The sequence below is a fragment of the Clytia hemisphaerica genome, unplaced genomic scaffold, assembly GCF_902728285.1.
Source record: "Clytia hemisphaerica strain Z4C2 unplaced genomic scaffold, Clytia hemisphaerica genome assembly, whole genome shotgun sequence".
Lineage (NCBI taxonomy): Eukaryota > Metazoa > Cnidaria > Hydrozoa > Leptothecata > Clytiidae > Clytia > Clytia hemisphaerica.
Window position 1 is genome coordinate 729,332 of NW_027103633.1, and position 23,004 is coordinate 752,335.

Genomic DNA, 23,004 nt, shown 5'->3' on the forward strand with positions numbered 1-23,004 from the left:
AGTCCGGGGTACCTGAACGAATAAGGGTTCTCACGCAGTACACTCCACACTCTTATTACTGGATACAGTAGGTTTTCAACAGCTTCTTAGTTGCTTAGCGATATTGGTTGAATTCGACCAATTTGAGCCAATATTGAGATAGGCTGTTGGCATCCATTAACGGATTTGTGCTCCTTATAGAGCATATTATACTACCTGGGGTTTTGTAGAGGTCTGAGGGTAGCAATAAGTTCATCGATCTTAAATCCTTCTTTGGTTCGAACTTTAAAATATCAAAAATACACAAAAATATCGTTTCTTTGTCAATTTCTTCTCAATTTTTTTCGATATCTTATCATTCATTTTATGAAGTTACAATTTTTTGAAAAGATAATAATATATGTACATCATTCATTCGATTGTTCGAAACGAAACAAAAAACAAACTAAGTTATATATAATATTGGTTGGATAACATTAAAAATTATATGGAGTTTTTTCGGCGTTTAAAATTTCCAAGGAAAAAGCTTGCGGGCATTAATTTTGAAATTATTCAGGCATCAAAGCTGACAAAATGGTAGTTCCGGTTAGTTCAAAAAAAATTAACAAAAAAAATACTAATGGACATTTCTTCCGAGATTCTCGAAGCAACTAGTTGTTGAAGGTTGGATTCTTAAAGGTTCTGATCATAAGATGGGTCATAATAAAAAAAATTCAAACATTTTTTTTGGAAAAAAATAAATAATTATATATTTAAATAATACTAAAAAAGTTACGCTCACTGATTAAGTCATTGTTATTGTCGGACTAGCATCTTGAAACGAGAGAATTCTCATTATCAATTCTTAAGGAATTCGTGTACTATTCAATCAAATCAAATTCAAAAGTATTGCTCCACAACACAATTGTATCCTTTGAACAAAAATTTTTATAAACCGTGTTAATATTTTTGGAGGATTTTTTCTTAAAAAGTTATGAATATAAAAAACAAAATTTATTTTCATTCTTCTAAATTTCAAATCTAAACATTTTTTTTTGGAGGGTCATAATAAACAATTTCATCTCCTTATTCGTGGAGTATTTAAGCTGTATAAAAATTATTACACAACTTTCTGTTGTAAATTCATTAAAAAATAATGAGTATATTTTTATAATTTATCAGGGATTTTTTTTATACGAAAGCTATGGTTACCAGAATGCTAAATCCATTCATTTATCCATTCATTGAGCAATAATCTCTGGTTGACCATCCATTCGTTTTCCAGTCTAAAAAAAACATAACAAATATTGAGTGAATTATTTCGTTGGTTTTGTAGTTGGTTTTGTTGAAATATTTGAATCTTGGAAGCTCAGTTGTTTGTGAGATCAGGAAAAGAACCGCGAGGTACGATTTGTTAAAGTCAGGCATCATTCCGTGCCTCAGACATTTTTTCGTGACTTGTCGAAATCAATTTTTGATAATTTTTAGACTTCTTAGATTTTTCAAAAAATGCGTTGTCTATTTGTTTTCAGGTTCCGGCAAAACTACCGTCTCGTCTCGTGTTCTTAATGATATAATCATTCTTTCGATAACTTCCTGGACAAATCTGTCCTGGTTTAAATTCTGGACAAAACTAATTGTCCACCCCCTCCGCCCAATATCAGTGTTGATGAAGAAGTTGTTGGGACTGGGCTAAAAATCTTAAAAACAACGTTGAATTTGTGGGTTTTAGAGGTTGAAAAAGGTGTATAGACAGGGGTTTTGGCCACGATTGTACCCGCAAGGCTCAAAACAACTTTAATTTTAGAAAAATAATAAAACATATTAAGATAGGGTTCCTACCTCTCCCATTTTATTTTTAGCAAACTCGATCCTCATTCCTCCATTTTCTGACGAAGGTAAAAGTCCACTAAAAGAAAAATAAGAAAAATAAGTAAACATATTTTTGAGCTTTATTCGTAATTGACGGAAAGAGATATATCATAATAGACGATATCGGCTTTCGATAAATGCAATGCATTCTGGTTTCTAGGGACTCTCAAAGGAATTATAATAGATCAATTATAATTATCTATTGTCTATTGTCATAATTTGGGAGATAAATGTTTTTTAAATTCAGGCTGGGTAAATATTTTAGCTGAGTATATGCCTAGGTAATGACTGAAATATTCACAAGTCAATAGGTCAAATTGGATATTGATTAAGTATGCCTAAAATCATAGTCGAAAAAAGAATTTTTAAATTATGCATAGGTCTTTAATTAAAAGAGAATGAGTAAAAGTAAAATATGTCCCCGATGTAAAATGTTCCAGGTAAGGCGAAAATAAAAAAATGTAGTGTTTCCGGAATGCGGGTGAAGGAAAAAGCACTCATGCGGCCAGCTATTTTTGATAACTTAAGGGCTCTGGCCATTGTGAATTTTTGATATTTGCCACGTACAAAATATAAGTTTCTACTTTATGTAGCACACAAAACTGTGGTATGTTATACATTTTCTGTTAAGCCAGATATCCTTGAGTCTGAAAATTTAAGAATCGCAATGAAAAAGATTAACGAAGAAGAGAATGAAGCCTCTTGAGAAGAAGAGTATTTCAACTTTGAAGAGCTTATTTTTGGCGAAGAAAAAACATTTTGAAGTTTTTTTGTGGTAGATGGTGATCTTTTACCGATCTAAAAAAGAATATTCGGAAAATCTTTCTAAAAGCTTCTCAAAATCTTGAAAATTGTGCTTTTTAACCAAATTTTCATCCCAATTTTTCATAGAAAAACAGCCATAACTTTTGATGTATTAATTTAGAAAACTTTTCCGAAAATTTTAAAACAGTTCAATTTTTTGCTGACAGTTTGAAAAAACTTCTAAACAAAAAGGTTAATTACCAATTAAAACTTAGCACTTTTAAAAAAAGAATGTAATGCAACATATTATTAACGTCTTTTTAAAGTTCATAGCGTCATTTTTGCAATTAAATTCTTAATCACTCTTAAGGGATTTCATTAAAAAGCAATTTATAAAGGCAATTCTTTGTTAAAAGTGTTAAAAAGCCTAAAACATAACTTTTATGTTCAAATACTAAAATCAATTTTTCGACTATGGTCAAGGTCAGAGCCCTTAAGATAATTGAAATAGAATTTAAAGATAACTTTTATGTACAAACAGTATGAAGTAAGCCCTGGAGACTAATGAATGTATCAACTACTAACGAAAGTCTGCGGCCGGGTCAGAAAATTTTTATTTTTCAGCCGGCCGGTAAACAACTTTTTTTCGGACAGGATTTCTACCCAACTTATCTTATCCCGAAGAATAGTATCCTGAAGAATGATAAGGGTTTAAGTATTTAAGCCTGAAGGCATACTTAAATGAATTGATTTTCCAGCATAGCACCTAAAAGGGGAGTATACTTTTTTTCCAGTAGGAGTTCCAATTTGCTAAGAAAAATGTACTTTTCGGTGTATTTCTTGACCTAGGAAATGTCCTTAGGAGTGGAGTACTTTTTCAGAGAATTTTGAATTTGGCAAATTTTAATGTATAATACTTACCCTTGGAAATATGTTTTAGCGTGCAAGGCGTAAAGGACTTCTCCGTATTCGACGAATGCTACGGGAGCCGTATTCTTATTACGTAACATCTTGATACGTCGAAACGTTGGAAATCTGAAAGCGGAAGAAAGTTATTTAAGATTAGCCCCAATCCCCGAGTTCTTTCTTGTTTAGCACTGGTGAAATAATATGATATTGTGTAACTGCTGAGATAAAAAAAAGTTTGAAATACTCAAGATTGATTATTTTCACCAACATTGAAAACGACCAACGTCAAAACTGAGCTAATAATAAGTTTATATTGTGGGGATATTGTGTTTTCTACGGTTGTGACGATTAGTTAAAATTTGTGTGTATCCTGGTTGCACACATCCCCTCTGATATGTTTTGATATAGGGGAAGGGGCGTATCTAGGCTTCCACTGGCATCCACTAACGGATTCGTGCTCCTTATAGCGTATACTATACTACCTGGGGTTTTGTAGAGGTCTGCGATTCAGACTAGGGCGTATCGTGTATAAAATTCCCATCCGAGAGCTAGCCTGTGTTTGTGTTTTAAAGTTTTAGAAACTTGATTAGTAAAGTTTTATATGAGAGATCTTTAAATTTCATTTAACTTGAATACACGGGTTGCAAATTCATATCAATACAGTCAAAACATGTGGTTACTCGAAAAAATTTCACGTGATTTTATCCCCATGTTACTTGCTTTACAACTTACAGCTTATAACTTTATTAGTGTCAATAAATTCGAACCAATCAGAAATGAATGTCATGTAACAAGCACATAAAAATTCCGAATAAAAGCGTGATTTGTATTCAGACTTTAATTTTGCAACCTGTGTATTGGAATTCTGAACTTTTAGAGTAAAATTGAAACATGTTTCCCCAAATTTGGGGTAACTCTCGGATGGGAATTTTATACGATCAAAATCAATTTTGGGGACGTGCGCAGATGTGTGTAGGCTTGTTGACGGAAGATGGCGGTACGTTTCAGTCAATTTTCCAACAACAACAATAAAGCCGTAATGTGTGACTACGTGGTTTGAATCTAGTCCACTTACCTGCAAAAACTTGCTTTTAATTCGTCTTCCGTGGTCCCACTTCCTAAGTTAGCGACAAAGAGCGTTGTACAAGCGTTGGCGGCGTCTGAAGCGGCCACGTTGTTTAAGATAGGGTTATGTATCAGGTGATGGCCTTGGTTGGCGATAGATACTGGAGCTGTAAGCTACGAGAAAGAAGAAAGGATTAAAAGTTTTGGTGGATTGTTTGTGTGTAGATGGTTACTTAAACTGCGGAGTATCTGGTTGTGTGATTTTGAATGTTTTGATACACCTTTGAGTTTTAAGTCCAAAGGTGTTCTCTTTTGCACCGTTTATTGAGTATTTTTGTCCATTTTCCTAAGAAATCGGGTATTCCACAAAGCCTTAAAATGTTCTTAACCTGTTCTTAATATTTTGGTCATCGAAGCCTTATGTACTTTAAAGTACAAGCGGCTGGTTCAAAGATCGAGAAAGTTAACTTTTACTGACGCAGTTAGCAGGGACACTGGACTTCATTATAGTGACCTGGAGACTGCCATGCGCGACCGCGATTCTTGGCGCCAGAGGGTGGAATCCATCATCTCGACCGCGGTCGAAAGATGATGATGATGATGATGACTTTAAAGTTTGTTCCTATTAAAAGCGTGTTTTAGTCCATAATAGCAAAAGGGATTTTCTGGTAGTATTTCTGTAAAAAAATGGCACCCTTTGCGGAAACTAGGCTTCTGCTCATCCTCTAGCGAAAAAAGTTTCTTATTTCTTCTTATATAGGAAGTATATCTATACTGGTCTGCGATTCAGACTATGCAGAACTCAGATTTACGATAGGTTATGGATTTTTTATGGAAAATTTAGTTTCGAAATTTACTTCATCTCGGTGTGTACAGCAATTCATGAAATTTGCAAAAGTTATCAATAGAACTTTGAAGAGCTTCACTCAACTACAGGTTTTTCGTAATAAAAAACTGTATATAAGTTTTTATACGAGGCTTCGATTGCAAAAAAGAAAGAAAGAAAGAACATTATAAGGTCCTTTAAGATTTTACAGAATCTAACTAAAACAGCCGATCTCTTTAAATGGTGAAAATAAGAGCATTTTTTTAGGTTTTAAACTCAAAAAGATTTGAAGGTTTCAGGGATTTTTGACGTTCTTATTAAAAAACATGTGTACAGAATTGTTTCTATATAAAGTGAAAAAGCGGATAAATTTTTACATAAAGTAAAATCCTCATAATTTATGCGAAATTTTATTATGACTCAAATCTCAAAAACATATTCAATCATCTTGGGAATTAAATATCTATTGATTGAACGGAGAGTTTTGATACTATTTTATTGATTCATAAAAAAACGTGTCCGCTTTTTTCGGGACACACTGTATACATCAAGATTGTTTCATTTCTTATATTGGGAAAACCCGTTCAATAATGAAAACAGACACTAGCCAGATACTCTGCAGTATTTAGTAATGTTTGAAACTCTAAATATTTGACAAAAGTGCGTTTATTTCATTTTCATACACAGACATCACAATTTCAATTTTTTTACATCAACTTTTGCATGTTTTAAAAGTGACTTCTATAGAATGGGACATTTTGCATTATAAAGCTAGTGTAGTGTATCTTGTGTTTTTTTTGTGTTTGGTGGTTTGTGCTAGCAATAATTTTAGCGTATATTAAGGTGTTGTGTATTTTTTGTGTTTGAGTGTGCGAAATCGAAAGTGTTTTTGGTGTATTTTTGGTGATTGGGTGCGAAATTCATATTTTTTGCTTTTTCCAGCTTTTTTTTAGACTTACAGGAAGGCTGCAGGAGAGGGTGGCCAGACGGTCAAAGGCCGAGTGTGGGACAGCCTTAAAACAAAGATAACAAAATCCAAGTTGAGCTTTTAAATCCTAGATACACTTGGGCATATAAAATATTAACCCAGCTTTATTATAGTGCTGCCATTGAGATGTTAAAATGGACATAAATATGTGCCTTGAACGTAAAAAATGTTTTGGAACTTAAAAGTTGCATAAAGGAACTGAAATTGTGTGTATGTGTGTGTATAGAAATAATTTTGTCAATTTTCTCATTTTTACAAGAAGTTTAGATGAGTCAATTATAGCATGCAGGATAAGTTGTAAATTAATGTTTATTAGTAAAATATCAGTGTCATGTGTCATCAATCAATCAATCAATCAATCAATCAATCAATCAATCAATCAATCAATCAATCAATCAATCAATCAATCAATCAATCAATCAATCAATCAATCAATCAATCAATCAATCAATCAATCAATCAATCAATCAATCAATCAATCAATCAATCAATCAATCAATCAATCAATCAATCAATCAATCAATCAATCAATCAATCGATCAATCAATCAATCAATCAATCAATCAATCAATCAATCAATCAATCAGTCAATCAATATATGTATGAATTTGTGGATGGAAAATGGAGGTACAGTCAGTCAAAATATTCTGTCAGTTTAAAAGTTCGTCAAAAAACGAACAATTATATTCATTATATTCATCCTCCTTGGGAGGATAGCGTAGAAGCGCAAAAGACAGATAATTTATCGCTCAGTTATATCAAGTCGTTATGGTTGATGTTTGGTGATGTTAGATGATTTGTCGGTCAGTAAAATGATGTTAGTCGGGTCAGTAAATTTGTCAGTCAGTTTGTCAGTCAGTCAAGATGGTAGATTAGTAATGAGATTAATTACCATGAAAGGTGCTGTTCCTAGTGGCAACTAAAATGTAAACAAAAAAGAAAATTTGTGTTTGGAAAAATGAAAATTATTAATAAAATTAATGAATGGATGAATGAGTGAATGAATGAAAGAATGATTGGGTTATATGGTTGGTTAGATGTTTTTCCAGAAAAATATATAATCTAAGCATTTGTAATACTGAGTTATGAGTATATAAATCTTCAAATATATAAATCAGCAAATAGAAAAACGGGTTAACACAGGGACACCGAAGAAGTTAATATCAAAAACAAAAAGCGTTTGTTTGAATTGTTTATTGTTCAAATAATGAATCTTATTTTTATTTCAAGAATACTAGAAGAATTAATTTTTTGTTTGACAAGCGGGTGGGCGGGCGTAAGTACGGGTGGATGAATGGGCGTAGATACGGGCGGAGGAAGAAACTTACCGTGGTGAGGCCAGGGTGCAGGTGTTGCTGTGGAAGTGCAGTGAGGTGATTGCCATTTAGATCGGTAAAATTTGCTGTGCTAGAAAATACGAAGAAATTGACCCCAACTATAACGTCTATTCCAAAAATGCAGTAGACAGTTTTCTAGGTCCGGCACATAACGTCTTAAAAACATCTATCTAGGATACTTGATGTTGTATTAACGTATTCAAACAACATTGTGTGCTTTCTGGTTTTTATGTTGACTTTACGGAGCCAAGAAAACCGACATAAGATTATATGTATGTGTATGTGTGCATGATTTTTGTTTGAGAGGCCCTTGCTACATGTTGATAATGTGCTATCCGGTATATATTTCAAAACGGTCAGTGTCATTAGGTCTTAAGTGATAATTAAGACATTATATACACCTTTCAAGCCTTGAAGTGTAAGGGGACTGAGACTAGAGTTTACCAGGTAGTTTCAAGTGACGTAAAATCACTCATCACTCGTAAAATCACTCATAAAATCAAGACAATTCCGCGTTTGCCATAACTCGTGTCTGCAAGACGCCAGGAAAAATCTCCTGGTAAATCATTACGGCTTAGACCGTGAAACAGCCTGTTCATAACAAAATTGAAAGGGATGATTTCAAAATACCTTGTAGGCCAATTCGTTGGATCTGCGTGTGCAAATAAGCCAGCTGCTGCCAAGTCGACTGGAAGATAGAATCAAAGAAGATTTGGGTTACTAATAAGAAGTGTAATAATCTGGTTGTTGTCCATGGAACAAAAAATGAAAGGGTTAATTCCCTCTTCTATTTACACTAGTCATGGAGAAGTCGAATGCAAGGTGGAACACGACACCTAATCTCAGTTCCCAGTTACTTGCCGCCTAGATCCCATCCCGATTAATCAAATCTAAGCTTTGTGGATTGACATAACCCTTGGATTGCAAGGCGAAAGCTCTCCCGACTGAGCTACAACTATGGCTAAAATATTTGACAAAAAAGAAATTTCCCAGCAAAATTCTAAAAACCGCAAGTAGTTTTTAATTAACTTAGCTTAGGGTTGGAAAGTAGAGTTTTAGCTCTTGAGATTTAAGATTTAACATGAGAGTATGTAACAGTGTTTCATAACAATCTCTATTTTTAGAGTTTGGTGAGAAAAACTTACAAGCATTTGCTGGGAAAGTCGGTGACGGGATTCCAGGTAAAACCATACTGGTCGCAGTTGCAGGTTTCAATACGGGATTTGATACTTTCGTATTAGCTTTTGCAAATTCGATACGAATTGTAGTTGCTAGTTCTGGGTCAAATCGAACTCCCTGTGTAAAAAGTTTAAAAGATGATGCAGGTAATATTAACATGGTAAAGCTAAAATTCTGAGTGAGTATAGACTATAGAGTCTACTTCTGCCTGAACTATGTTTTTGATGATTTTTGATGATGAGTCCAGTTAAAAAGACTGCGTACATAGCGAGGTCACCATTTTGAAAGATAAAAAACACCAAAATTTCAAATACCAAGAAAAGGTTCCATACCTGTAATTCTGATTTAGTAGTTTCTGCTTGTTCCCTTGTTTCGAAGGTGACAAATGCTACCGGCTGTAAGACAGGAAAATACATAAGTTTAATCATGAGAAGGAACTAAAAAAATATACTTCAAAAACGAGAAATGGTCAAACCTCTCTTCTAATTGTAGAAGAATTTAGCTACTTGATTTTAATTTATTCAAATAAGCGAGGAAGGGAAGGTGACTTAAAATTTTGACCAGATTTTCCCATAGAAGTATTTCTCCCGGTAAGGTGCAGATAGACTAAAATAAATTCCTTGTATAATTAGAAATATAGGAAATATATCGCAGCAAACAAAGTATTATAATCAATTTGAAAATACCTACCGTTGCTTTTTTGCCTTCTTTTCCAGTCAGTTTCAGTAGAGAGCTTTGGTAGCCCTAAAAACAAAATTGTAAACTTTTAGTTTTCATTGAAATATAATTAATTTCAGTACATATCCTTCATGTTTAATAGTAGAAAATATAAGGGTTGAATGTAAATTACTTCAGCCTCGAGATTGAGGCCCGTAAAGAGGGGGAGGTGGTAATTGGTTTGACAGTTATGACATTGCCAGTTATGCCCGAGTTCGAAAAACGTCGCTTAGATGGTCTGAATTTAGAAAATTTAGTCACATTTTTGACGTTTTTAAGACCCTCTGTAGTTACTTTAAGACTTTCAAACACTTTAAGAGGCTGAATTGTTTTTTGTGTTGTTTTTTACTCCTTTGAGGAAAGTTTGAGAGTTTCAAAAGGGAACCCTTTAGGCTTACACACTAACCACGTATTTTGTCTAAGTGTTTTTTATAAGAACAAACTATATAAGAACATAAGGCTTCGCTGGCCAATATGTTAAGAACAAGTTAGGAACATTTTTTTATAAAAGCTAAGGCTTTTTGGACTCAAAAACACTCTATTTCTTATGAAAATAGTCAAAAATATTCACAAAATGGTCAAAATATGAACATGTTAAGAACATTTTTAGGCTTAAAATTAGCACCCGGGCTGCAGACGGGGGATGTCAAACTGGATAAATCCAACAAATTTCTTGACAGGTTCACGAGTTAAGGAAAATCATTTCGTTCCCTATAAATTTATGCAAGCAGTATAAAAGACAGAATCATATATAACGTGAGTAGGTCAGGTGAACCCTGGAAACAGGGGTGCGAGAGCCACACCCTGGAAAAAAAAGAGCACATTGTTATTTCTAAGCTAGCTTTATTGGAAATTTATTAGAAGCCAGGTTTTACAGAAACTTTTCTTCGTGAGTAGGCGTAAATATAAAAATGGGGGAGATACCATGGTGGGTAATACTTAAAATGTAAAATGTGTTATATGCAATATGTTATTACAAACATTCAATTAGAAAACAGTTTAGAAAAGAACTCAGTCGGTTAAAAGTCTGCATCAAAAGAATTTATACATTTGTCCAACCGGGCAATTTTGAGTCAGAAGTAAAATACAAAACGCTACAAGCTTACTGAGTCTTTTCTTTTTCGGAGTTAAGATATATCTTTACATCGGCTTTTAAAAGAGGGAATTAATCAAAGAATTCTTTTTTAATGGGAAAATAATATACAATTTGCACGAAAAGCGATGTCAACTGAGCAGGGAGAATTGAGCACTTGTTAGAAGTAATTTTAAAAGCTTGGCGGGTTTATGATCATGAAAATATGATGAGAAAATGAGAAGAAAACAAGGCTATGTATTCGAAACAAAATCTTTCTTTTTTTTTGAAGTAAAATATAATCCAAATTAAAAAAATCAAACTGTGATTAAGAATTTTCAGTTTCAGTATTGAAAACTCAGAGTAGTACACGTTTTATTTATAAGAACATCCAAAATTTTTGAAGACTTAGGATATTCTTAACTTTTTGAGTTTTAAGTTTCTTAACATGTTCTTATTTTCACCGTTTTTTGTCTATTTTCCTAAGAAATCGGATGTTTTAGAGTCCGCGAAGCCTTAAAATGTTCTTAACTTGTTCTTATATAGTTTGTTCTTATAAGAAAAAACGTGTAACGGAAATTTCAAATTTTTGACTCCTTTAATTGAATCCAAAAAGATAAGCTCGTCTTAAATGGTTTGAGATATTACTAATTTCAAGTTAGTTTTCTAAAAATATTTTTGAGGGTACCAATATTGTGGTTTGAAAATCTTTTAATTTCAAACGACCATCGACCGCCATAAAATCAATATTTTAGAATGTGAAAATAATATTCGTTAATAATTCATAAATATATTGAGAAAGTTTCACAAGAGAGGCAATGATCTTTTTTTTTGAATTTTCATAAATTCTTCTAGTTTTTCATTCAAAGATTTTAAACTAAAAAGATAGTGTTTTCATTACTTATACCCATCTTATCAAAATTGATCAAAAGACTTCCCAAAACTCTCAAAAGGAGACGAAATGCCCAAAAGAAATAAGCCAAAAGTCTGTCTGCGAGCAACAAAAAATCTCTCGGTTTAATGAAAATCCAATCTTATTTATACCTTGAAACCGCGGAACATCAGATAAATTTCCCTTGGTTTTGTATCCATTGGCAGTCCACTGACGAAAAGAGTTCGAACCTGAAAGAAGAAAGGGTCAAAGATATGATTAAATATTCTGCAAGAGGATGGACTATACCTGTCTTCTTTTTAACGGGGAAATAACGGGGTCTAAGAATCAAAAAAATTCTTAGAAATTGACCTGACAGGGGTCATAATTTCGTTTAAAATCCTGGGCCCGATTTTTAAAGCTTAAGTCTTTAAAACTGTTTAAAACTGTTTAAAAAACCGCTAAAAACCCCAGAGGGAATGGATATTATTTCAAGATTCACGTGAATGTGAAAATAGACATTATTCAGACGTTGTTTCGACGCTTTGTAATGTTAGGGAATTGAGATCAAATACAGAGGATAAAACATCATCCGTCTTTCCAATCTACAGTGAATGTCTTAGGAAATGGTAATCTCAACATTTTTTCACAGATAATTGTGGTTGCGTTTAAATTAGCCTGAATGAGTTTACATGTGTACGAGAAAAGTCAAGTAATCAGGCAAATTAGAACTCATTTCCTGAACCTATTGTCTTTGAATAGGACATGGCAATTAAATGTCAAGCAAAATCTGAGGTATTGATCTCGTTTATTTAGGATACTAGATTAAGAGATGGGATATATTATTTTGAATCTTAAAATCTAGAATCTCTAAATTTAAGTTTTGGGGCTTTTGGTATTCTACAAAATTCTATGAATGATTTCACAAATAGCATCATTGCTTTGGTCAAATTTGGGCTAATCCTTTCGGGAATTATTCTTTAGAAGATTTCGTTCAAATTGAGGTAAAGTTTCCTTTGCCCTTTAGCCTTCAAATCGTGTTTTAAAGTTAATTGAAAAGGGTCTTGAAAAGAAGGAACAAAAAGGAAATTTGGAAAACAAGTACTATTTAGATGAGGGGAAAGTGAAACCTAGAAGAACATGAAATAATTCTCATAGAAAATCAATATATTTTGTTATACGACATGTGATATAGGTGAGAAAAATGGAACAGAGGAAAAAATATATTTAATGAATTAGGGGGAGCCCTGGTCCGAAAGCCCCTAAAAAATTAAAAAGGGTTTTTCTTTCTTCCACATGAAACAGGTGCCAAGTGTAAAAATAATTTTTTCATCAAAAATATTATAATATTTTTCTCAATCTCTGATGAATGAAAATATTGGGAAAATTCGAAAAGTCATTCAAACAATTCTTCTATATAAGAAACACGAGAACTTTCCATTCTTAGTTTTTTGTTTTGTTTCTCTCACAGCACTTATAAAACGTCATGAAAACCCCATGAAAACTTTCGAAATTTCTATAAAACTTTACAGAAAAGTCTCCAAAGGATCCATGGATATAGTTGAAGGGCTAAATTTGTAGAAGTGCTCAAATAACACCTGTCAATTAATGCACGAAAATCAATCGATCAATCCTGGCTAATTTAAACCCAATCCATTTAAGGCGATTGAGGTGTGACCAGATTTTAAGGCGTAGACATCATTACATCTATTAAAAATGCCCGCACCCCACGTAAAGATAAAAATGCTAATACCGAGTTTATGTATGTATGTTTTTTTACAGAGCAGACGGTATGGTTCTAATTTGACTAGATCCTGACCAGCTGAGGACGACGGTTAATCAGTACTTTTACCGACCTCGATTTTGTGGGTCTACCGCCCTCAAAGGTGCAAATAAATAAACTCGCTATTATAACACACTTTCCAGTATTTAGAAATTTTGAAAACTACCCAAAAATTGGAAACCTAGAATCGGGCACCAATTACGCAATAGATAAAAACACTATGAATCCACAACACTAACAGATCCTACCCCATTTTGGCATATTGTGTAACGATAGATTATAGCAAAAATAGGTAAACTATGAACTTAAGTTTAACGATATTTTAAGGAAATGATATTCCAAACTTTTCTTGTCTGTTTTGTGTGTGCTTTCGAAGTGTGGGTTTTAAAAATTTGTTATTTTAATGTTGGTAGGGTTGAAAAACCGCAAAGATATCTTTATAAAAAACACTTCTTTATGACAGGCTATCAATCATAACGGTCTTAAGGTGCCTCAGGCAGAGTTTTTGTGATTGATTTGTCAACATCTTGGCAAAGAAAAGGCAACAGTTTAAAAATACAAACTATTTGTTTAAGAAGTTTCGGCCTTTTTTATTAGGGCATAAGCCTTTAGAATCCTGAACGTGTTCACCGTATCGAAAACCGTTAAAGAAGTTTGGTCAGATCCAAGAAAAGGTGAAACAAGGCTCCAATTTAGTAGGAGCTTAAACATAGCTTGCTAACTCAGTTTTGTGCAATTTTTATTGTTTTTTTTTGTAGAAACTCCTGGAAATTTTTCAAAGCAGAACATAAATGTTGAAAATTATATTCCAGCATTCGCTAGAAAACTAAAAGAGCTCAGACAGCGTTTTTTGAACGATCAAATAACGTTACCTAGGGAATGTTAGATGAACGTTGTTTGGATATTGAGTATAATTGAATCTTACCTCGTCATCACCAAGACTAGAATCGCCAGACATTGAATTATTATCCATGGTAGTATCTAAGGTCATACTCTTCAAATCAACCAACAAAGTAAAAAGCAGGTTCAACAAAATGTAGTATTAGATTCAACAAGCAAATTCAGTGAACTCGACCAATCAAATGCAACAACGAGTGAAACGACGAGGTGCAAATAATCTAAGTGTAAATGGCGGATTGTTGTACTGTACGAGGAATTGCTTTTTATGTGCTATAAGCAATGATAAGAGTTTTTTTTTAACGATAGAGAAATTTTTATATTTTTTGAAAGTTTGTATTAACAATATTTTAGTTCCACCAGATTGACCCACAATGTTTAATGAAATAACAGCACTTCAACCTTTTACTGATATGATTTTTAATATTGCTGAGAATCTGATTTGAAAATTTGAAATTTGTAACGTGTCCAAGTTTATCTTTGATGATTGTGAACTTATGTGTGTTTTGAAAATAATTATGTATAGTTTGTAAATCGTTTCCCTTGTATGAGGTTTTGAATGTCAGCAGGAACTTTCTGTTTGTTCTTGACCAGTGTTTTGACTTCTGGAGATTTTTTACACAAAACCCGAATTTTCTCTTTCTCTCTTTCTTTGAAATCACAATTTTGTGCAATATTTCTTTAAGGATGTCGTCCCGATTACACAAAGTCTGCAACTACTCTCTATTGATTTGTTTATTCCTTCTTATCCCAAATCCAACGATTTTGTCTTGACGCGGGCGTGACGTGGCGGCGAGCTGGCGTTAATATGAATGTAAGGTTTGTGCACCCAACTGTGCAGCAGATGTGCGGAGTGTGGTGCAAAAAAGTGACAAAAAAAGAAAAGTGTGTGTACGTTTGACACAACCAACAACCAACTATATGAATTGTACTGATATGACAAACTTATGTGATTTTTTTTTCAGTTCTATAATGAACGATGATTATGCATAACGATTGGATCAAAATATGATGTTTTCTGATGATATGATCGATAACAAAAAACAAAATCCCGTTTTTTGTCAAAACCTTTTATCGGGTTAACGTTTTAATCAATGGACATGAATAAAAATAGGATTGTGTGGTAAACTTTTAATATAAAAGATGCCTCTGTACGCTACCTACATACTTATGTATTGAAATCATACTTAGTGGGTTTTTTAGGTACACGTTTTTTTATACGAACAAACTATATAAGAACACAAGGTTTCCATGGCCAAAATAGTAAGAACAAGTTAACAACATTTTAAGACTTTGCGGACCCTAAAACACCCAATTTCTTTGAAAAATGGCCAAAAATACTCACAGAATAATGAAAGTATAAGCATGCTAAGACATTTTTTGGCTTAAACTCAAAAAGTTCATCCGAAGGTTTCAAAAAATTTAGATGTTCTTATAAAAAAACGTGTAGAAATTATACTTTTAGGTATTGTACGAGAGCTAATCAGATCAACGAATGGAGAAAATCTAATGCGCTAAGGAACTAATTAAATTCCTCGTTTAAGACGAATGTTTAGACTATGAATGTCATTTTTGTCGAGTGATGATCTTCCATCCAGGCTAGATTCAAGAGAGATAGTTGACATAAGAGATTACAGTTTCAGCGCATAGTGACTATCTGTGAAGTCTTTCATAGAAATGTCTTCAAAACCATCGATTACTACTTCATCAATTCACTTAAAACCTTTATCGATTCAATCGCGATATTTGTAATATCGACATTGTATGCTATTTCAAATTCACCGATAAATCCTTCACTGTCATATATCACCATGTACCTTCCTGCCTGGTAGGTTTTAACCATGTTTGCTGTAGATTTGGTAATAGCCATAAACAATAAAAATACACGCCCTACAAGCCGACCCATTCCGTGCATATCGAATTTATCAATTCATGTGTACGTTTACACAAATTCAAAGTAACATAAGTACAAAATTTTCCTTTTTTCAACATTTTTAACATATATCTCTTAAAAAATTTTCACATAAAAGCTTTTTTAGAAGTCAGTCAAATAACCGACTTTGTTCAATCTTGGAATATAACACGATCCCATCTACCATCTATCGACGAAACAAAAAATCGACTTTGCATTTGCTTTTACTTTTTTTTGTTGTGTGATTTTTTTTGTGTAGTTTATTATTATCATGATCTTTTATTTGTTCTAACTTTCTTTCATCAAAAAGACTTTTTCCCCAAATTTTTTTTTTCATTGATGGCTTTCTTGATTCAAAATGTTTTTTTATTAAACGTTATCCCAATATAAATTTCCCCTTATTTTATATTGGACCTGAGTCCCCCACATATTTTTTTTCGTTCACATATATTTTTGTAATGGGGGTCCCACTTAGAAAAAAAGTCGTCAAAAAGGGGCAAAAATATTCATAAAAAAGTAAAATATCGCACGTTTAGATCTACTTTGAAAAATTGGGTAACATCAGGTTTTAGGGCTTGAAAAATGATTTGAAAAAAAACTCGTCTTTGAGAACCGTTCTATATTAATTGAAACATGAGATGTAAGGGTCTGTTAAAACAATTTTCTGTCGTACTTAAAGAAAAAAAGTCGGGAGATGTAAGCTTTTTTTGATTAATCACTTTATGTATTTGTTTTTGCGGTTTTCTTTCTAGCTAATGTTGTATGCAAACATATGTTTTGTCTGAGTGCTCTTGAATGACTGATAGTAGTCTTCAAGACTACATCAAAAATATTTCACAGGTACAGAGCACGGTCCTGAAAATCAGTTTCAAAGGTTGTCATATCAGAACAATTCATATAGTTGGTTGTTGGTTGTGTCAAACGTACACACACTTTTCTTTTTTTTGTCACTTTTTTTTGCACCACACTCCGCACGCATCTGCTGCACAGTTGGTGCACAAACCGTGCATTCATATTAACGCCCGATTGTTCCGCCACGTCACGTCACGCCACGCCTCGCGTCAAGAGGAAATTGTTGGATTTGGAATACAAAAAGGAATTCAAAAACAACAAAAAGTTTCAGGCTCCGTGTGTTCGAGATCTCTTCCTCTAACAAGGGATGTATCGGAAATTTTAGTCTTATACTTGACCTAAACAAGTGCTGTTATTTCGCAAAGAATGTACAAATCACCCTAAGGAAACCTTTTAAAACCTAAATAGGATTAAAATCAAGATTTTCTCTTTTCCTTAATGGAAAAACATGATCCTTAAATAGTTTAGATTTAAGCCAGATCTTAGAATTTCAAAAAACCTTAATCTATAGAAGATGAAAAGCTTTTAAGCCACATATTTCATAATAAGTTTAGTTGGTCAGTAAACTGAAAAATAGCATTCGAAAAGACCGATACAAAGCAGCTAGCCCAGAAAAACTATACGGTAAAAGACGATATCATTCACATACGACCATGACTGACACCATCATATCAATTTAGACTAATGTAAAGAAAAAAATCAGAGTAGATAAATCGACCTGATGAAGCAAAGAGAAAATTCACTATTCACAATGTATACATATTAAATCATACTGTATTAGAGCAGAAAAAAGAAGTGTGAAAAATCCGACCAGTTCATCAAAAATGTATAATGTTACAGATTGAATATAGACTATCCAACGATTACCGAAGCAACTTTTCAATACAACACCATTCATGTCTCAATATGTAAACTTTTTAAAACGGGTTTTCTTCTTGATATGGCTGTTGCTGATATCTTTGATTCTATCCATAACTTATCAATCACAATCAAGTATATAGGAATATATATATGAGAAAAGTCCTTCTTTTTTTTTCTTTTCTACTCACCCATTTCCCTATTCAACTCATTTTGAATTTGCCCTGCAACATGCTGAGCTAGATTCAATACATCGATTTTTATTTTTTTCGAGAAACGAATTTCAATCAGGAGTAATTTTTTTGTTCGCCCATTGACTTAGTGCTGAGTGCGGAACTATAGAACAGAAAAGTCACAAAAGGGAACTATGATGGATTGAACAAAATAATATATTATAGAAAAAAAAAGCTAAATAGGTTTTCCTGTACATTGCAGCCGGGCTTAAAACAGGCACAATACAGCTTTTGGATGTTCTTAACTTTTTTCAGTTTTACTCCTATGTTCTTAACATGTTCTTATTTTCCCCATTTTTGTATGAGTATTTTTGTCCATTTTCCTAAGACATCGGCTGTTGTAGAGTCCCCAGGGCCTTAAAAAGTTCTTAATCTGATCTTATCTGATCTGTTCTTATATAGTTTCTTCTTATAAAAAACACGTGTACAAAAGAAGGGTGCGATACAGTACATTCTAAACATGGACAAAACAAAAGATGGGATCAAAATTTAAAGCATCAAATCTTTTAAATCCTTGTCATTTTCTTGAATGTTGAGAGTGCAACGGAACCTATACTGTTTATTCCTTAAAACAACACTGCTGTGTTCTTTATGATCAATATATAAAATTGGGTTCACTACGTTTTAAGTTATTTTTAAAGCTTCGATAACCAAAATATTAAGAATAAGTTAAGAACATTTGAAGGCTTTGCAGACTCGAAAACAACCAATTTCTTAGGAAAATGGACAAAAATACATAAAAATAAGAACATGTTAAGATCATTTTGGCTTGAAACTCAAAAAGTTAAGAACATCCGAAGGCTTCAAAAAGATTGGATGTTCTTATAAAAAAACGTGTACACTTTTGTCAATTTGATGCTTTGTTTTAAAAACTTTCTTTGACAATGGCTTTGTCATGCTGCTTTCTGGAAAATGTTTATCTATAACAAAAGTCACAGTAGCTTTGAAAATTTTGCCAATAAAACAGAATATATAACTAGACAATTGGTCACAGTGACAGTGAGTAAAGTTTGTAAATTTAATAACATTAAATAAAAAATGTTCAAAGAACCACCTGAAATTTTGGTCCAAATTGGGGCTGAAAAAAACATATGCCGTTTCAGAGATTAAAACATTAAAACTACAATAGTTTAGAACAATTTGACTAGGATCAAAAAGAAATTTAACAGTTTTTTGAAGAGGGCTTTTAGTCATTTTTTAAAAACCTAATTCAATTTTAAGTATTATTAAAGCCAAGATTTCATGCGAAAAACAATTTTCATTAAAAATCGTAGATATTTTATTATTTCAAGCTATTTTGGAATTGAAAAATTGAAATTAATCTCACAGAGTGTAAAGAAAAGCAGCTAGCCCAATGGGAATTAATTAAAATTAAAGATAAATGGAAAAAAACTAAAGCAGGAGATACTATAGAACGATTCAAAGCAAGTGCTTTTAAAAGGGTACACAAAATTCTAACCCGATACAAATTCATCAGCAGACATAAGTATTTAAGAAAACACGGAGTCGGTTAGATAAAAGAGTTGCGAAAAGTACACATTATCCTTTCGTAAAAGTACAATATTGATTTAGACTAAAACCTGAAAATTGAACTTAAAATCAAATGCAAACTTTGGTTGTTTTTAACATCAAAGCAATGGTATAAATAGCATAGAAAGTCTTATTGAAGGTGTTATTTGTAAATTTTTTGTGAATTTCAATAAAGTGAGCATTAGCCTTGCTGGTCAAACAGATCAAGCTAATCGAAAACAGAGTACTGAAATATTTCGATATCCAAAATGCTGATTCAGCAAAACTGAAATCCTTCATTTGTACAAACAAATTAACCAAACATCCACAAATATCAATCAATCAATCAATCAATCAATCAATCAATCAATCAATCAATCAATCAATCAATCAATCAATCAATCAATCAATCAATCAATCAATCAATCAATCAAATCGACTCTGGTTAACTCAAACTTAGACTCCTGAAGTGCGCCTGAAAGGTGTACTGGTATATGGAATTGTTTTGTTTATCTTTGAGGCTAAGTTGTTTTTCTACTATCGTCTATAAAACATTGTTGGTGATATATTTTGCTTTAGTAAAGGCTTTTTTAGACATTAGAGGAGCATTTCCTCATTTTATTAACAAGGTATCGCGATTGTATAGATATTGAAAAGCCCTTGCTAATCTTAGCACTTAATAGCTCGTTGTAAAAATAAATTTTTCGATTTCAAAGAGCTGATGACCTATGAAAAGATTCAATTTTCAAACATAATAGCATGGATTTAACATGGAATTTCCTTCTAGATAATTGGCAATAAAAATAAAATGTAGTGAAGGGCATCCTATAATGAGAAAAGAAAATATTGAATTCCATCCATTTTTAGACGACACTAAACCTTTCGAGCTTACAATGAATGTGATACTGATGTGAATGATACTTTCAAGTCTTAATATCATACCTATAAAGGCCTCTTAGGGGTCACTATATAGTACGTACAGAAAGATCTTCCAAATAAAGAGAACAATAGAAGTTACGTCATTCAAACAATGGACATGCACTTTTGCTAATCCCCTCCCCCCCTTCACTTTGCACGTTCTATATGGATGGCCCCTTATGCTGACAATGCAGAATACAGTTTTTTTCAAATTTGTGTTCGTGTGGCTTCTAGTGGTGAGGAAAGTTGTTTTGTCTTTTGTTTAAAAATGATGTGTAAGCAAATTAGATAGATATGTGAAATAACAGGGGGGGTCAAGCAGTTGATCCAAAACATAATCCGTAGTAATTGATTTTGGATGATTTATAGGACCACCTACCCATCCTGACACTTAATCCACCCATGGATTAACTGTTTTTCAATCACAATCTTTGTATACCACCCCCTAAAACATTCTACCAGAGCATTCTGACATTCATTAAGTTATTTTAATTGATGTTGGTCGACTTTCTAAGTAATTTTCGATGGATTTATTTTTGAAATAATCAAGAAAGTAATATTTCTATGAATCAGTATGAATAACTATGAAAATATAAAATCTAGAGAAAATAAATCTAGTATGAACAGGTAATTATATTATTCTAAAAATTCAAAATGATAAAAGGCAGTAAGAAACAAAATTATAACAAACGTTATTGTATGCCTCAGAAAAGATTCAAATATCTCTTTTTTGGAATCAAATAGAGGTCTAGGTATTGATAGAGGTTATACCGGGTGTCCCAGAAAAAAGTTCCCCTCTTTGAAGTAATTTTCTCCAGTTCTATGAATTTTTAAACAATCAATCCTTTTGCATTGGGAAGAGGAAGGATAAAATTAAATTTTGAGGGGTCATTTGTCAAATTTTAGTCAGCTGGATCAAAAGTTAAGCCAAAATGAATAAAAAATTCTTTTTTTTTGTAATTGCTCAAAAACGTTGAAAAGCGACCTATCAAATTGTTATTATAGAAGCATAATTGCATGGATCATGATTTTCATTGTTGACAGAAGAAGAGGCAAAACTAGCACGAATCATAATAAATGAATTTTACAGAATGACATATAAAGCAGTTAAAGTCCAATTTTTTCCCAGAATTTTTTTAGAGACCACCCCTTTGGCAGTTAATCCACTCTTGGATTAACTGTATTTATAGAAATTTGAAAATGGAGCACCACGGTCAAAACAGGCATAGTGTTTTGGATCAACTGCTTGACCCTCCCTGAAATAGATGTCCTTTAATGTTAAATAAATGATAAAATACAAGTCCAATTTCTAAAGACCAGAACGGTTTATTTGAAACAAAAAAAGCTTCCTTTAAAAACATCTACACTAATTTTCCAAAAGGAGCCAAGAAGAAATCCAGCATCAGTATCAGTGACCTTTCTGGTGATAATTAGTGGACTGAATGCAATTCTTATCGAAATGTTAGTGTCTCTTAGGATAGCGAAATTCATGATTCTGGTGCTTGTGATGATGTTGTTGATGGTTGTTAGGATGGTGTTGGTGATTGCTAGGATGTGTTGGCGATTTTTAGGATGGAAATTGTGATTGTTAGGATGGAGTTTGTGATTTTTAGGATGGAAATTGTGATTGTTAGGATGGAGTTTGTGATTGTTAGGATGATATTGGTGATTTTTAGGATGGAGTTTGTGATTGTTAAGATTATATTGGTGATTGTTAGGATTCGTTGGCGATTTTTAGGATGGAAATTGTGATTGTTAGGATGGAGTTTGTGATTTTTAGGATGGAAATTGTGATTGTTAGGAGGGTGTTGGTGATTGTTAGGATGATGTTGGTGATTGTTAGGATGGAGTTGGTGATTGTTAGGATAGAGTTTGTGATTGTTAAGATTATATTGGTGATTGCTGGGATGTGTTGGCGATTTTTAGGATGGAAATTGTGATTGTTAGGATGGAGTTTGTGATTTTTAGGATGGAAATTGTGATTGTTAGGAGGGTGTTGGTGATTGTTAGGATGATGTTGGTGATTGTTAGGATGTGTTGGAGATTGTTAGGATGGAGTTTGTGATTGTTAGGATGTGGTTGATGATTGTTAAGATGGGGTTGATGATTGTTAAGATGGGGTTGATGATTGTTAGGAGGGTGTTGGTGATTGCTGGGATGCGTTGGTGATTGCTAGGATGTGTTGGAGATTGTTAGGATGAAGTTTGTGATTGCTAGGATGGAGTTGGTGATTGTTAGGATGTGTTGGAGATTGTTAGGATGGTGTTGGTGATTGTTAGGATGATGTTGGTGCTTGTTAGGATGGTGTTGGTGATTGTTAGGATGGAGTTGGTGATTGTTAGGATGGAGTTTGTGATTGTTAGGATGGTGTTGGAGATTGTTAGGATGGTGTTGGTGATTGCTAGGATGGAGTTGGAGATTGTTAGGATGAAGTTTGTGATTGCTAGGATGGAGTTGGTGATTGTTAAGATGTGTTGGAGATTGTTAGGATGGTGTTGGTGATT

The 23,004-nt window shown here is 33.0% G+C and overlaps 1 protein-coding gene across 7 annotated transcripts in view; it reads right to left on the reverse strand.

Annotated features, from left to right (window-relative positions):
- Nucleotides 1-294: 294 nt before the first annotated feature.
- The window catches only part of LOC136802644 (uncharacterized), a 55,623-nt gene continuing 32,913 nt past the window's right edge, over nucleotides 295-23,004 (reverse strand). For 2 of the 7 annotated variants that reach the window (XM_067059398.1, XM_067059405.1), the window contains 12 exons: nucleotides 11,712-11,789; nucleotides 9,569-9,622; nucleotides 9,211-9,273; nucleotides 8,845-8,995; nucleotides 8,330-8,387; nucleotides 7,691-7,769; nucleotides 7,255-7,281; nucleotides 6,334-6,387; nucleotides 4,559-4,722; nucleotides 3,496-3,609; nucleotides 1,801-1,867; nucleotides 295-1,244 (listed from right to left, as the gene is read on the reverse strand). In XM_067059398.1, the coding sequence (XP_066915499.1) occupies nucleotides 1,200-1,244; nucleotides 1,801-1,867; nucleotides 3,496-3,609; nucleotides 4,559-4,722; nucleotides 6,334-6,387; nucleotides 7,255-7,281; nucleotides 7,691-7,769; nucleotides 8,330-8,387; nucleotides 8,845-8,995; nucleotides 9,211-9,273; nucleotides 9,569-9,622; nucleotides 11,712-11,789 (954 nt within the window). In that variant the 3' untranslated portion in view covers nucleotides 295-1,199. Of the gene's footprint in view, nucleotides 1,245-1,800; nucleotides 1,868-3,495; nucleotides 3,610-4,558; nucleotides 4,723-6,333; nucleotides 6,388-7,254; nucleotides 7,282-7,690; nucleotides 7,770-8,329; nucleotides 8,388-8,844; nucleotides 8,996-9,210; nucleotides 9,274-9,568; nucleotides 9,623-11,711; nucleotides 11,790-14,246; nucleotides 15,214-23,004 lie in introns of those variants that run through there. The other 5 variants (XM_067059403.1, XM_067059400.1, XM_067059401.1 and 2 more) reach the window with 5 other exon arrangements.